A 15,568-nucleotide genomic window follows, 5' to 3' on the forward strand; every position below is an offset into this window, starting at 1 on the left:
TGCGGGATCGGAGTGCCACCAGTGCAGAGCTTGCTCAGGAATGGCAGCAGGCAGGTGTGAGCCCATCTGCACGCACAGTGAGGCCAAGACTTTTGGAAGATGGCCTGGTGTCAAGAAGGGCAGCAAAGAAGCCACTTCTCTCCAAAAAAAACATCAGAGACAGATTGATCTTCTGCAGAAAGTATAGTGAATGGACTGCTGAGGACTGGGGCAAAGTCATATTCTCCGATGAAGCCCCTTTCCGATTGTTTGGGGCATCTGGAAAAAGGCTTGTCCGGAGAAGAAAAGGTGAGCGCTACCATCAGTCCTGTGTCATGCCAACAGTAAAGCATCCTGACACTATTCATGTGTGGGGTTGCTTCTCATCCAAGGGAGTGGGCTCACTCACAATTCTGCCCAAAAACACAGCCATGAATAAAGAATGGTACCAAAACACCCTCCAACAGCAACTTCTTCCAACAATCCAACAACAGTTTGGTGAAGAATAATGCATTTTCCAGCACGATGGAGCACCGTGCCATAAGGCAAAAGTGATAACTAAGTGGCTCGGGGACCAGAATGTTGAAATTTTGGGTCTATGGCCTGGAAACTCCCCAGATCTTAATCCCATTGAGAGCTTGTGGTCAATCCTCAAGAGGCGGATGGACAAACAAAAACCCACTAATTCTGACAAACTCCAAGAAGTGATTATGAAAGAATGGGTTGCTATCAGTCAGGATTTGGCCCAGAAGTTGATTGAGAGCATGCCCAGTCGAATTGCAGAGGTCCTGAAAAAGAAGGGCCAACACTGCAAATACTGACTCTTTGCATAAATGTCATGTAATTGTCGATAAAAACCTTTGAAACGTATGAAGTGCTTGTAATTATATTTCAGTACATCACAGAAACAACTGAAACAAAGATCTAAAAGCAGTTTAGCAGCAAACTTTTTGAAAACTAATATTCATGTAATTCTCAAAACTTTCGGCCACGACTGTAAACATAAAAATTAGAATCTGTCCAGACAGCTGATTTATACCGGGAGATACAATACGCGAGGGATATTTGAACATGCGCTGGCAACCCGGCGTTTCAATCTGTGACGTAAGCTCGTGCTGCCCTTGCTCCAGCTAACCGGAGGTATGTGTTTTAAGTGTGTGTTCTGTCGTATAACTGTTGAATTATATTAGTATCCATTCTTAATAGTTTAATTTCAAACCTATTGTGAATTCGTAAACAAAAAAAGTGAACATTTTGATGTATATACGCGTATGTCTGCCCTTACAAAAAGTACTATGGCGATGGTAGCATAGTACAGTAATTGTATCAGATGGTAACGTTACACAATGTGACTTTGCTACGTGATACTGAATGATTGAAATATTCATGTACAATGGACATCAAACTATTTAAACAGAGACATGTTAAATGTCCAAAAACATGTCAGTATTACAGTTCTTATGTTTTTTTGTTTTTTACGACATGAGGTCTATTTTGTGACACGTCATGGCTGTTATTTATTGAGCGATAAAAGTTTCTATGTAAGGAACCAAGGTGGTGAAAATTACATTAATTAGGAAATTTTTTGTCATTGGTCATCATTATGTAATTGCACTGAACATGCAAAAGAGGGCACAACGTGACAAAGTCACAAATTCTATTGTTTGTCAATGTACTTAGACATAAGATTTACAGTGGCTTGCGAAAGTTTGGGAACTCTTTGCAGAATCTGTAACAAAATAAGAGAGATCATACAAAATGCATGTTATTTTATTTATTTACTACTGTCCTGACCTACTGGAGTAAGATATATAACACAAACAATGTTTACACATAGTCCACAAGACAAAAAAAAGGCTGAAATTATTAAAATAACCCCATTCAAAAGTTTGGGAACCCCTGGTTCTTAATACTGTGTGTGGTTACCTGGATGATGTACAACTGCTTTTTGTTTTGTGATGGTTGGTCATGAATCCCTTGTTTGTTCTGAACAGTTAAACTGAGCTCTGTTCTTCAGAAAAATCCTCCAGGTTCTGCAGATTCTTCAGTTTTCCACCATCTTTAGTATATTTGAATTTTTTCCAGCAGTGACCATATGAGTTTGAATTGTCACTTCAGTCAATTGTAGACTAATACTAAGTGATGTAAACAATCTGTTTTCGCAGACATATCTCCTGTCTGAATTCTGTGAAAATGGAGGACAGTGAATCCCAGCTGCTCTCTGATGAGGAGCAGACTCCAGAGCCTCTCCTCAGCTCTCTGGACATCTTCCTTTTCTCTCTAATCGCAGGACTGCTTATCTACTGGTTCTTCTTCCGAAAAAAAACAGAGCCTGTTCCAGAGATCAAGCCATTCACTCCAGTGTAAGTGCCTGAATTTAAATCCCCTTCCCCCTTCAGTTGTCCTCAAGCTGGAAATATTACACCCACACACATTTTTCTCCACGACTGAAATGTTGATCAGAGCTTTGAAAGAGTTTTGTAAAACACAAGCACAATATATGTGTTCCATCCCATAAAAGTGTAAATGCAAATGATAAAGTTACAAAATTAACTTATGCATTACAGCTCTTGGCAGAAACTGTGTAATGGGGCTCGAATTTGCAATAATATTTTTTTTGGATGGCCTGTGTATAGTTTTTCTCAATATAGACCTTTGGCCTTGTTTGAACAAAGCATTGTTTCTGCACCATAGCTCGCTCCTAAAGCACTTTGTGGTTCGGTTGGTCATGGGTGCCAACATTGCAAAGTGTTGACATCATGGGACGGAGAGAATGTGCATGCATTACATTCTGTCTCAGCTTTATGGTCTGTAGCAGCTGAGACACAATTCATATACACAGTGGCTATGTGTCATGGTGAATCCCAACAAATACTTCTTTGTTCATGAATTTTAATTCATGCCATGTATGAAAAAAGTGAATTTTCTGTTCGGTTTTCAGAATGCTCAACAGTCAGCGACTCCATTAGTGATTTCAGACATTTAATTGAGCTGTGTAATAAACAGAAGGATTAGATATGAGCCTGGACCACAAAACCAGTCTTAAGTAGCACGGGTATATTTGTAGGCAATAGCCAACAATATGGGTCAAAATTATACATCTTTCTTTCATAACAAAAATCATTAGACAAGGCAAGTTTATTTAAAAAGCACATTTCATACAAGATGGTAATTCAAATTGCTTTACATAAAAGGAGGTAAAATAATTATAAAAATAATCACAACAATAACAACAAGGAATTAAAAAAACTTTTAAAATGATTTTAAAATTGATCTAAAATTAAATAAAACCGTTAAGAACAAAAAGGCAATTTTCTCAAAATGTAGATTTTTTTTTTTTTTTTTTTTTGCTTCCTCAGATTCATGATTTTCAATTAGATGTATGTTGGCCAAATATATAGACCCTTATGACTGGTTTTGTGGTCCAAGGTCATGTATGAGCTTGAAATGAGCATTGTTTGTTCAGAGGGAGTCACAGGATGTTATTCTTCCTGAATGTTCCTCATAATCCTTGCTAGTCAGTTGTAGTGCTGTTAAATTTGTAACCTATTCACCCTTGAAAACAATGAAAGGCCTGATGACTTTAGCATCAAGGTACTGCTCAAAAATGTTTTTTTTTTTTTTTTTTAAGAAAATATTTAATATTTTCATTAAGCAAGAATGCATTTAATAAAAAGTGGCCATAAAGACACATAATTATACTTTTTTAATTTTTTAAAAAATAAATTCTGTTCTTTTGAACTTTTTTATCAAAGTATTGTTTAATCAATGTATCATGGTTTTCACGAAAATATTAATCACCAAAACATTGAGAAAAATTAGAAATGTTGAGCACCAAATCAGCATATTTGATTGATTTCATAATCACGTCACATGATACACTGCTGAAAATTCACTTATTTTAAACTTTACTAATATTTTACTGTATTTGTGTTCAAATAAATGCAGACTTGGTGAACATAACAGACTTTCAGAAACATTAAAAAAAGTACATTTTGGACAAAAGTATGCACAGCTTTTCTTTCCAACATAAATCACCTTTCACTATTTATTAATTGTGTTTTCTAAAAAAGCAATAGATAAAGAACAGAAAAGTATACAGGAGGAAATGATGTATAAGTAGAGAACTATTATCTGTAAAACATGTTTAGCGAACAGGAAAGGATAACCTCTTCCAATTCTCTCCACTTCCTGGTTCACATTACTCACATTGAAGGATCGCAGCCAGTCCAAACCATCCTGCCAAAGTCCTGAACAACTCCACTGGTCTTTCTTCTTTAGTTGTTTTAATCAAATGCATTTCTTATGTGGCGTGTGTTAAAACTGAATTAAACCCAGAAACTTAGATTGCCTTTTGTTTAGTGATCTTTTGGCTGGGAAAGTGAGGGAATGGACTCCTTGTGTTTGTGTTGGCAGGAGTTTTTATGCATGTCTATGTGTGTGTGTGCATTTAAGATTGGGGGTTTAGTAACAGCGTTGTGCTGCAGAGATCCATGGGAAATGTTGTATATTCCTGTTGCTTTGCAACCACTGTTCTCTGGCCAGATGGCAGGAGAGAGAGAAACAGAGAGCCCGTCTCAGGACCTCGCCTGCCTTACACCCCCTTTTCCTGCGCTGAAGAGCGATGTGTTTTCTACAGAGCCTCCTAATGAACTTTAACACAAGCCAAAGGACTTTCTCAGGCTTTCTGAGGGCTTGATCAGAACGAATCTGTTAGAGAGGAAAGTGCTCTGTATGCCGAGGGTCTTTTCCCCAGTCATGGGATGCATGTTTTCTTTGCCTCAGGACAGACTGGCTGCTGCGGAGAGGTTAGTCTGGGACAGAAGGATGTTTATGCCATGTTCCTTCTGGTGTGATCAATATTTCAGGTGCTATTTATGACTTTTGTGTAATTACTTTACCTGGAAGAGATTGCTTCTAGTCTTATAACAGTGTTGTATGAGTAGTGTTCAAAAGCAAATTGAGGTTTCATTTGCACAAAGGTATGACTATTTTATGGAATGTCTTTTGGAATGCTGGAAGAATTCTCTATGATAAGCAGCTAATTTGTTTCTTTCGCTGTGATGTCTTGCCAGTGCAATGATGGTTGTGTTTAGTAATTTGATAGTTTTATTATACATTATGCACCCTAACCCTGAACTCTACAAAGTAAAAAGTTTGGGCATGCTTACATGTAAATTAATCTGCAGTCTACACTATTGTTCAAAATAGTGTATACTATTGTTTGGTGTCTGGAAGATTTTTTTAAATGCTTTTAATAGAACTCCCTTTTACTCACCAGACCTGTAAAAATTTGTTGCGCAATTTGACAAAAAAATATTGTGAAATATTACAATTAGGGAAGCAGGATAAATATCGGCATGATATTAATGTGCATCTCATCACCGCTGATTACACAACCGGTTTTACTGATGAGATATGCATTACCGTATTTTCCGGACTATAAGTCACTTTTTTCATAGTTTGGCTGGTCCTGCGACTTATAGTCAGGTGCGACTTATTTATCAAAATTAATTTGACATGAACCAAAAGAAATGAACGAAGAGAAAACATTACCGTCTACAGCCACGAGAGGGCGCTCTATGCTGCTCAGTGCTCCTGCAGTCTACACTAAAAACAGAGCGCCCTCTCGCGGCTGTAGACGGTAATGTTTTCTCTTGGTTCTTGGTTCTAAATAAATGCGACTTATAGTCCGGTGCGACTTATATATGTTTTTGTCCTCATCATGACGTATTTTTGGACTGATGCGACTTCTACTGAGGTGCGACTTATAGTCCGAAAAATACGGTAATCTAATGCCCATATTTTTTTTTGTGCATCCCTAATTACAATACAAAAACGACTGTTTTCTACTTTTAAAATATTTTTGTTTTGGTAGAAAGTAGAATTTTCAGCATCATCACTTCAGTCTTCAGTATCACACGATCTTTCAGAAATCATTCTAATATGCTGATTTGTTGCTCAAGAAACATTTTTTTTAATCAGTGTAAAAAACAGCACTTGTGCTGCTTAATATTTTTATGGAAACCATGATAAAATATTTTTTTTTTTGATGAATAGAAGGTAGAAAAAAACAATCTCCTTGTCTTTACGGTTTTATTTGATACATTTAAAGTGTTTTGCTGTAAAATGTATTAATTACTGTGACTCCAAACTATTGAACACTATTCTTAAAAAATAGATAATTTTTTTTTGTATAATTTTTTTTGTTTTGTTTACATTTTACAAATAAAGAGCATTTTAATAGGAGTAGAAAACATAACTGTACATTACTGTATCTAACTTACTATGTTCAAGTAAGGTTTTTGGGCTTTGTGAACAACCGTCTGTTCTTCATTGCTGAATTAACATGAAAATTTGTGGTTTTCATTAGTTGAACAATAGACTGAAAGCAGACGTGTTCTAATGCTGTGGTGCTCTCAGAGGGGTGTGAACTTCAGGAAGTTCTCCTGTGTGGAAAAGGCTGAGAAATGAATGGCTCAATCCCCTATTCATTACCAAGAATTGGTCTGGCATGCTTTTCAGCCTTTTCACATGTGTTTTTTCTTTCTCGATTTTCTTCTTTTTCTTTTCATAGAACACCACAAATACGTGAGACCAGCTTTATTGAGAAAATGAAGAAAACGGTGAGATTTTCAGGAACATTACCATAGTAATAATAAAGTTCTAAAAAGTTGAAATAATTGGCAAGAATTCCACCATCTTGAACAATTTAAAAAAAAATGTATTTCTTTATCTTCCTATTCTAGAACCGAAACATTGTGGTGTTTTATGGATCCCAAACAGGGACTGCTGAGGAATTTTCTAACAGGCTGGCAAAAGATGCCCAACGCTACGGCATGAAAGGCATGGCCGCGGACCCAGAGGAGTATGACCTGGTATTTTCACCATTATTTCTTCCTGTTTAATGCGCACTTCTAAAAATCAATCAGTCAAGATCAGAAACGGAGTACTTTTCCACTCTTTTGACTTGTCATTATAATCTCCCATTCGCAGTCCGAGCTTTCCAGACTGAAAGAGATTTCTAATTCTATGGCTGTGTTCTGCATGGCAACCTATGGAGAAGGAGACCCCACAGACAACGCTCAGGAGTTCTACGACTGGATGCAAGGGACTGATGATGATCTAGAGGGGGTCAATTTTGCTGTGAGTAATAAAACATTAGCAAAGAAGGCTAATTTGTTTCTTTTTGTGATTCATTTCTATGGTGAGTAAACTGGGATAAAGAGATTGCATGAGACAACCTTGCACCCTCTAAAATTCCTGGCCTTTTTATGGAGTGATACCTATTTCCTGGGCAGTCGGTGAAGTTCTTAACAAGCCTGAGCCCGAGGCTGTCCCATAGTTAAGGGGCCCATGGAATCCTCATCAGTTCTTTCTCACCAAATGGAAACATCTGGCCTAGCCAAACAAAGCTAGAGCTCCATCACAATGGAACTTCTCTCTTAGCAGAACTGGATCACTGGACCTTCTGTTTCTTTGATTCTGGAGACATGGGTGTCCAGACGCCGCTTAAGTTAGACCTGCATTCTGGATGAAAGCCTTGTGGTTTCAGTCTGGAGTTCTCGTATTCATTTATGTGGTTGTGGTGGGACAGCATGATAAAACATGTGGTTGGAAACATCACTGCAGTGCGTCTACAGCATTAGATGACTGTGAGACAAACTAGAGGAGGTTAAAAGATCCTGCAGACAATTTCATTATTCTGTTGAATTTTACCCCAATGCATTGAAGTCAGTTTTAATTATAAATATATATGACGTTTATTGTTCTCCAGAAGTCATAATTTAGGTTTCCACTTAGTGACTCGTATCTCAATTTGATCTTTTTGAACTAGAGAGGGAATTTTGAATGATTAAGTAAAACCTTCTAGTAGATTGAACTCGCATCTAAAAAATAAAATAAAATACAAGACACTTTAAATGTTTTTAGTTGACTTTATACCTTAAAAAGTATTGTTGTGTTTACTGAAAGTGTCTTCATTCGGTCTTTTTTACTCCTTGCAGAGATTGAATGAATTTATTTGTATTTGTTTTGCTAATTTTTCGTAGGTGTTTGGTTTAGGAAATAAAACATATGAGCACTTCAATGCCACAGGCAAGTATACAGACAAGAGGCTTGCTGAACTGGGGGGAAATAGGGTCTTTGACCTGGGGCTCGGGGATGACGACAGCAAGTGAGTGAACAAAAGATTGAAACAGATAAACATGTGCATGTTATCTTGTTTTGTTTGCCTGTCCTAATTATTTAATCTGAAACCATTTGTAGTTTGGAAGATGATTTTATCTCTTGGAAAGAACAGTTTTGGCCTGCAGTATGTGAGTTCTTTGGTGTGGAGGCCACGGGAGAAGACAGCAGGTATATTTTTTTTATTTATTTATTTTTATTTTCCATGTGCTTGCTTGTCTTGTAATTGAATCTGAAATACAGTATTGATAGGCATCAAATAGTAGAATTTAAAAGAGCCAGACCAGCTGTGTGAGATTGTCTGGTTCAAACGTGATGTTTATTTGATGGGTATTTTATGGCAACACAACACATGCAGTGTCTCATCTCCATATTAGAGGAAACAAATCCATTTATCATGTTCCATGTACCATAACAAAAACATCCCCTGTCCTGCTTTGAATAGGTTTTTGCATCTTATTAAACATCATAGGTGTTTTGGATGCTTTAAATACAGGCTAGGATGAGATCTCCAATCCTTTTTGTGTTCTTTCAGCATTCGGCAGTTTGAACTGGTGGTCCATAATGACATCAATATGAATGAAGTGTACACCGGAGAGATGGGGCGGCTCAAAAGCTTTCAGACACAGAAACCGTGAGTTCATGACACCGATCGGCATTTTAAAAGATCACTCTTGATCTGAGAGTGCATTTTATGCTTCAGTTGTTTACAAGTCTATAAAATGAGTCTCGTGTTTTAAATTTATATACTGAAATGTTACACTAAAACATTTGATCTGAATGCATTGTTATTCATTTGATTTGTGCAGACCGTTTGATTCAAAGAATCCTTTCCTTGCAACTGTTACTGGTAATCGTAGACTGAATGAAGGAGGAAATCGACACCTGATGCACATTGAGTTAGATATCAAAGACTCTAAAATCAGGTATGCTTAAAAATGTACTTGTTGGGTGAATCTCATGAAAACATTTCCAGGTCACGTTTCACCCTAAAAACAGAAAGGGGAAAAATGTCATTTGTAGGAAGAAAATTAAGCCTGTTTTATTATTAGCATTTTAGTCTTATATTATATAAATAATACATATAACATTTTATTAAAGAAAAATTGTTTTATATTTTAATATTAAATACGATTTTTTTTTTTCGTAGGAGGAAAATTGAGCTTGTTTTATTATCTGTTTTTCATTTTGTATTATGATACATATAAACTTTATTATATAAAAAATAATTGTATATTTCTATATTGAATATAATTTTTTCTTGAGGGTTTTAATGAGATTCAAGCTCTTATAATTGTGTTCATATGATGATGTGATGTTGATTCAACAATCAGAGGTGATTCCACCATTACTAAATTATTATACTTAATATTACAGCATTGAACAACTAAAATGGTTTGAAATATCACTAATACAAATAGCAACACTGTTATTCATATAACCTATAAAATAAGTTTGCATGCATACTGTGCATAATATCTTCACTATTGAGTATATATTCATGCAGTGTCCAGAGTTTTTTTTTAATGTTCACATATAAATCAGTTGATTACCAAACTTTGCAGATATGATTCTGGAGATCATGTTGCTGTTTACCCCACAAATGATGCAGCGGTGGTCAACAGAATAGGAGAGAGACTTGGAGTAGATCTTGATACTGTAATCTCGCTTAAAAATCTGGATGGTATGTACTAATATCTGAAATTCATATTATATTATACAAGTTAGAATATGTTTTTATGTGTATTGTAATATGCTATGATTGCCTTTGATGTTTCAATTCTGTAGAGGAATCCAATAAAAAGCACCCGTTTCCTTGTCCAACCACATACCGCACGGCACTGACTCATTACCTTGACATCAACAACACGCCTCGCACAAACGTGCTGTATGAGCTAGCACAGTACGCCTCTGATCCGCAAGAGCAAGAAAACATGCGCAAGATGGCATCTGCTTCAACTGAAGGAAAGGTTAGGATCACATCTTAATCACTGATGTATGGAAGCCCGTTTCTGCTACTGAATAAAATAAAATAAAAGGTAATTGCAAATTTTTTCCTCAGAAATGTGAGATATAAACTCAAAGTTGCAAGTTATAAAGTCAGTACTGCATGATATAAACTTGCAATTACGAGAAAAAAAAAAAAATTTAAACTTGCAATTGCTAAAAAAAACTCGCTAAAAAAGTCAGAATTGCAAGATATTAACTCTCAATACAGACATTTTTTTCAGAATTTTATATCTCTCAATTCTGACTTGATGACATGCAATTGCAAGTTTATATCTCACAATTGTGAATGTAAACTTGCAATTGCAAAAATAAAATCAGAATTATACCTTTATATCACAATTCTGAGGAAAAAACTCAGAATTGCAAAAATTAAACATGCATTTGTGAGAAATTCTGAATTGCAAGAAAAAAAGTTGCAATTGTAAGGTTAAACTCACATTTGAAAAAAAAAACTGATTCGCAAGTTTACTGCTCACAAATCTGACTTTGACTCAAAATTACTAGTTTATATCTCACTTTTCTAGGAAAAAAAAATCTGAATTGTGTGGAAAAAAAAGTCTGAATTGTGAGATTAAAAGTTGCAATTTTTTTTTCAGTAGCAGAAATGGGATTCCATACTGATGTAATAGTAGTCTTTAGCAAAACTTGAACATTTTCTTCATGGTCTTTTAAAGGCTTTGTACCAGAGTTGGGTTTTGGATTCTCAGAGGAACATACTAGCTATTCTAGAGGATCTACCTTCCCTGAATCCTCCTATAGATCACCTGTGTGAGCTCCTTCCTCGACTTCAGGCTCGATACTATTCCATTGCTTCTTCCAGCAAGGTAAAACCTGCAGTTTTTGATATTATACCATGAATTAAAAACTTTTGAGGTTGACAAGCTTTGCTAACCCTCATTTCAGGTCTATCCAACCTCTATCCACATTTGTGCTGTGGTGATAGAGTACGCCACCAAGACAGAAAGAGTCTTCAAGGGTGTGGCCACCAACTGGCTTAAGAACAAAGAAGTGACCGATAATGGCCATAAGCACACCGTTCCCATGTATGTTAGGAGATCCCAATTCCGCCTGCCGTTCAAACCCAGTAACCCTGTAATCATGATCGGGCCTGGTACTGGCATCGCCCCCTTCATGGGCTTCATCCAAGAGAGAGCATGGCAGAAGGAACAAGGTGAAGCTTGAACTTGCTTAGACACAACTTGTGTATAATAATATAGCATAGGTCTCTCACTCGGTTTTTAATTTCTGTTGCAGGGAAGGAAGTTGGTGAGACGATACTGTACTTTGGTTGTCGCCATAAGAACGAAGACTTCCTGTATCAGCAGGAACTGGAGGAGTTTGAGCGGGAAGGTGTTTTGACACAGCTTAACGTTGCCTTTTCCAGAGACCAGGAGCACAAGGTGAATGACATAGGGATTAAGTTGAACAAAAGACATTTATGATATTACAAAAGATTTCTATTTCAAATAAATGTGGTTCTTTTGAAATATATTCATCAAAGAATAATGAAAATTCTGCTTTGCGTCACAGGAATAAATTACTTTTTAAAATATATTAAAATAGAAAACTGTTATTTTAAATTATAATAATATTTCACAATACTAATTCTTTTTTACCGTAAATAAATGCAGCCTTTTTCTTTCAAAAATCGTACCATATTGGAAAACAAGAAACAGATTAAAATATTTATTTGCATCAAAATTTAAAGATGCACTGCATATTATTATTATTATTATTATTATTATTATTATTATTATTATTATTATTATTATCATCATCATCATTTTTTTCCACTTATCTTCCTAAACAACCAATGTTGCCAAGTTGTTAAAGTATTGGGCTACATTAACACTGTTGACGCGGGTTGTTTTTCATGTCTACAGGTTAAAGCGACCATAATAACGTGAGATTTAGCCCCCGGAATGCGATATTTTTTTTTTTTTTTTTTTTTTTTTACTGTGGAACCCCCCTCGAAATGCAATTGTGCCCGTTTTGGGCTAGTTTTGACTAGCAATTGGGCGGGTTTTATTGCGAAAACCTGGCAACCCTGTAAATAATCAATATGACTGGTCTTCATTACCATAGATTTCAGCGTTATAAAGAAAAGTTTTCCTGATTTTAAAGATTTCAATTTTAGTTGGGAACTGAAGAGTAATTCTTTGGACTGTGTTGTTTTTACAGATCTATGTGCAACATCTTCTGAAGAAAAACAAGGAGCAGTTGTGGAAGCTCATTCATTCAAATAATGCCCATATCTATGTTTGTGGGTAAGAACCAAAAGTCGCTTCTACCACAGATGAATAACATTCTTATGAACACAATCCACTGGGGTGTAATGGTACGTGTATTCGTACCGGACCGTTTCGGTACAGGGCTTTCGGTACGGTGCATGTGTGTACCGAATGACCGAATGCAATATTTTGTATGCAGAACATATGTACATTTTCGTGTTTCCAAACGAACATATTAAGTGGCAGAGTCTCCGTGTTCAGCGCAAATCCCGCCCTGCAGCTGATTCTAAGGCCGGTGACACACTGGCTGCGTGGCGTGAGCGTGGCGTTTCTGCTGCGTGTCAGTTGCGTGACGGCTGCTTCGCGTTTTCTGTGTCTTTACACACCAGAATCGTGCCTGACGCGGCGCTGGCGCGCTGCTGCTACTGTAGGTGACATAGAGGGAGGCCGCCGACAGACCAGGATCTTGTCTTCACGACAACAATATCTATACTTCATGTTGAGCATAAATATAAAGCCTACTGATAAAGGACACCGTCAACAGTATTGACGGCAAAATAGACTATGTTTGACAGGTGCAATATGCCAGTGTGTCACCGGCCTAAGGTTTTCAAAAGGCATCACGTGAGTGTGAACATCACTACAACTAGGAAAAAAACGATTGTAATTCAAACGCAGCTCCCGTTGGCATTTAAACAGACCTTTGCTCTTAATTCTGATCGGGCCAACGCAATAACGAAATCTGAGCAGGTCTAAAAACTGAAACTGTTGATGCTGCATTTTACACTTTGGAAAAGTGTTATTTTTTAAAAATGAGCAGACCTACAAGCTGGGATTGGTAATGCTGCACTGTAATCATAGTTATTTATTTTATTTTTTTCATTATATTTTATTATATGATATTGGTTTGAGACTGAGAGTATTTTATTTAGTGGAGAACTTTGCAGCAGTATTTTATTTCTTATTCTTTTTTTATTTTATATATATTTTATTAAAAAGTATTAAAGGGACTGTAAGTAGGAATTACTCCCATCTAGTGGTGAAATTGTATTTTGCATTCATACTAATTTTGCTCTCCAGCGCCTCGCTTTTTCAAATGCGCGTTGCATCTACGGTAGGCGATATGTATCAAAAAGCTTTGACAGGATGTCTTCTAATAGCACTTCGTTTTGGCGACGATGTTTTCTTCTCCTGTGGCGCGGCATATGTATGGTCCATAATAAGAATGCAATCCAGCCTTTTAAACTTGACGGTGCAGTTTCAAGCGCCTCTCACTGCTCTGCACCTGCGTTTCTTGCTCTGACCGAAAATGCATTGTGGAAACGCGTTGGCTTAGTACTTTTTGTCCCTCTCTGCTATTATAGTTTTGCAAGATGGCGGAACTACATGGAAGCCTCCGTCGACCTACCTGTCCCATGTATATAAAGATAATAAATTCTTCATTTACGAGGATTAGTTTAAACATTGGCATAGGTATTTGTACACCATTGAGGGCATATTTATGAATAAAAATATTGATTTTAGATAATAAAATACCTAAAAAGTTACTTATTGTCCCTTTAAAAAAAAGGGTAAACCAATTGTTAAAAAGTTTATAGTAATAAACAACCTGCAGTTTAATGTTTGCATTTCTTTCCCTTACTGTACCGAAAATGAACCGAACGGTGACTTTAAAACCAAGGTATGTACCGAACCGTGATTTTTGCGTACCGTTACACCCCTACAATCCACACTAGTAGTTAACTGGCAGGATTTCAGTGGAACAATAAACAGCTTGAAATAATTATAGTGCTTCCATGTAATTATATGATTTTTCGAGCATAAAGTGGTCAATACTGCCATTCATTAGTATCATATTGTATCCTTAAAGACCACAGCATCTCTTTCCAGCAGCATATTTGCTTGCGTATGTAATGAGAATGTGTCGTTGCAGAGATGCACGTAACATGGCTCGGGACGTGCACACGGCCTTCTATGAGATCGCAGAGGAGGTGGGCGGCCTGACGCACACTCAAGCTGTGGACTATTTCAAGAAGCTGATGACCAAGGGCCGGTACTCGCAGGATGTTTGGAGCTAAGCTTGATAAACCAATGTTTGCCATTTTACCTCAAGCCATCATTTCTCTAAAAGCTAGAGCTAAAACATTGAATTTGCCTGGACTGATTGGTTATATAATAAGAGTTGTGATGAAAGATACTGCACTCCAACATCACACAAAAGCATGGTTTAAAATCATTCCTTCACATGATTTTAGGATATTTAATGTATTGCAACAGGAAACTGATTTGACTGCATTTGAACCCTAAGTATCATTGGATGTTCATGTATACAAATGTAGGTCAAGGATACAAAATGCTTTTTTTTTTTTTTAAGTGAGGCCTTATAAAGAATATTCATATATAAATGTTGTCATACTCTTTCTATTGTTTTATCTCTGTGAAAAGACTGCAAGTATCACTTTGTGACATACTGTAAAATTTTAGAGTTTGTTTCTGTGATATTGTGTATCAAAACATCCTACAATATGTTACAGGAAATTAACATTTAAGGTCAGTTTTTTGTTGTTGTTTTTTTTGATCATGTGATGTTTGTTCATTCTCATTTCCTGTGGTTTCAAGAGGTTTAGCCACTCTTTTTATGCATTACTTCATACTAACGTTAAGTAGCATGGAATGAGCAATTATGCAATCAGCATGACTCCCATCTTTGGGTGAAGTGTTACATTCTGTTTGTCAATTTTTTTTCGCCCAAGTTTTAGCAAGTGGTCATGTTAATTGTCACAGAAGTATGTATTTTCCTAACATTTTAAAAGGTGCATTTATGAAAAGAAAAGTAAGTTCTCTTATTTTCTTAGGCTTTTCGCGGCTGATGTATACATTTTCTACTGATTTCTACTCCTGATTATAGAATTAACTCCTAAATTCATCCCCCTAGTGAGCCAAAGCTGAAACTGCATTGCCCAGCATGGCATGGCGGTCTTAAAATGAATCAAGCTTGAATTGGTGTCATTTTAAAACTTAATGCATTAATACAGCTTGAAAAGAGAAATGTCATTGTCAGGTGTTTTGTGCAAAATTTTCATCTAAGTCATGCAATGTTTGACAATTAAAGAAAATGCACAAACACCGTCGCCTCAAAATGTGTTTGTATGGACATGTAA

The 15,568-nt window shown here is 36.5% G+C and overlaps 1 protein-coding gene across 2 annotated transcripts; it reads left to right on the forward strand.

The window, feature by feature from the left end:
• The first annotated feature begins 2,121 nt into the window (after positions 1–2,121).
• pora (P450 (cytochrome) oxidoreductase a) lies at positions 2,122–15,531 on the forward strand. Of its 2 annotated transcripts, none has more exons than XM_059539957.1 (15): positions 2,122–2,342; positions 6,557–6,605; positions 6,729–6,857; positions 6,976–7,125; positions 8,031–8,155; positions 8,248–8,337; positions 8,702–8,800; positions 8,976–9,092; positions 9,732–9,850; positions 9,955–10,136; positions 10,851–11,000; positions 11,080–11,347; positions 11,431–11,576; positions 12,358–12,443; positions 14,341–15,531. In XM_059539957.1, the coding sequence occupies exons 1-15, from the start codon at positions 2,173–2,175 to the stop codon at positions 14,483–14,485; spliced, it is 2,025 nt and encodes a 674-aa protein (XP_059395940.1). In that variant the 5' UTR covers positions 2,122–2,172; the 3' UTR covers positions 14,486–15,531. The 2 variants fall into 2 exon arrangements, with proteins under 2 accessions (XP_059395940.1, XP_059395941.1); XM_059539958.1 differs by lacking the exon at positions 2,122–2,342 and adding an exon at positions 4,370–4,787.
• The last annotated feature ends 37 nt before the right edge of the window (positions 15,532–15,568 follow it).

This window comes from Carassius carassius, chromosome 45 (genome assembly GCF_963082965.1).
Source record: "Carassius carassius chromosome 45, fCarCar2.1, whole genome shotgun sequence".
NCBI lineage: Eukaryota > Metazoa > Chordata > Actinopteri > Cypriniformes > Cyprinidae > Carassius > Carassius carassius.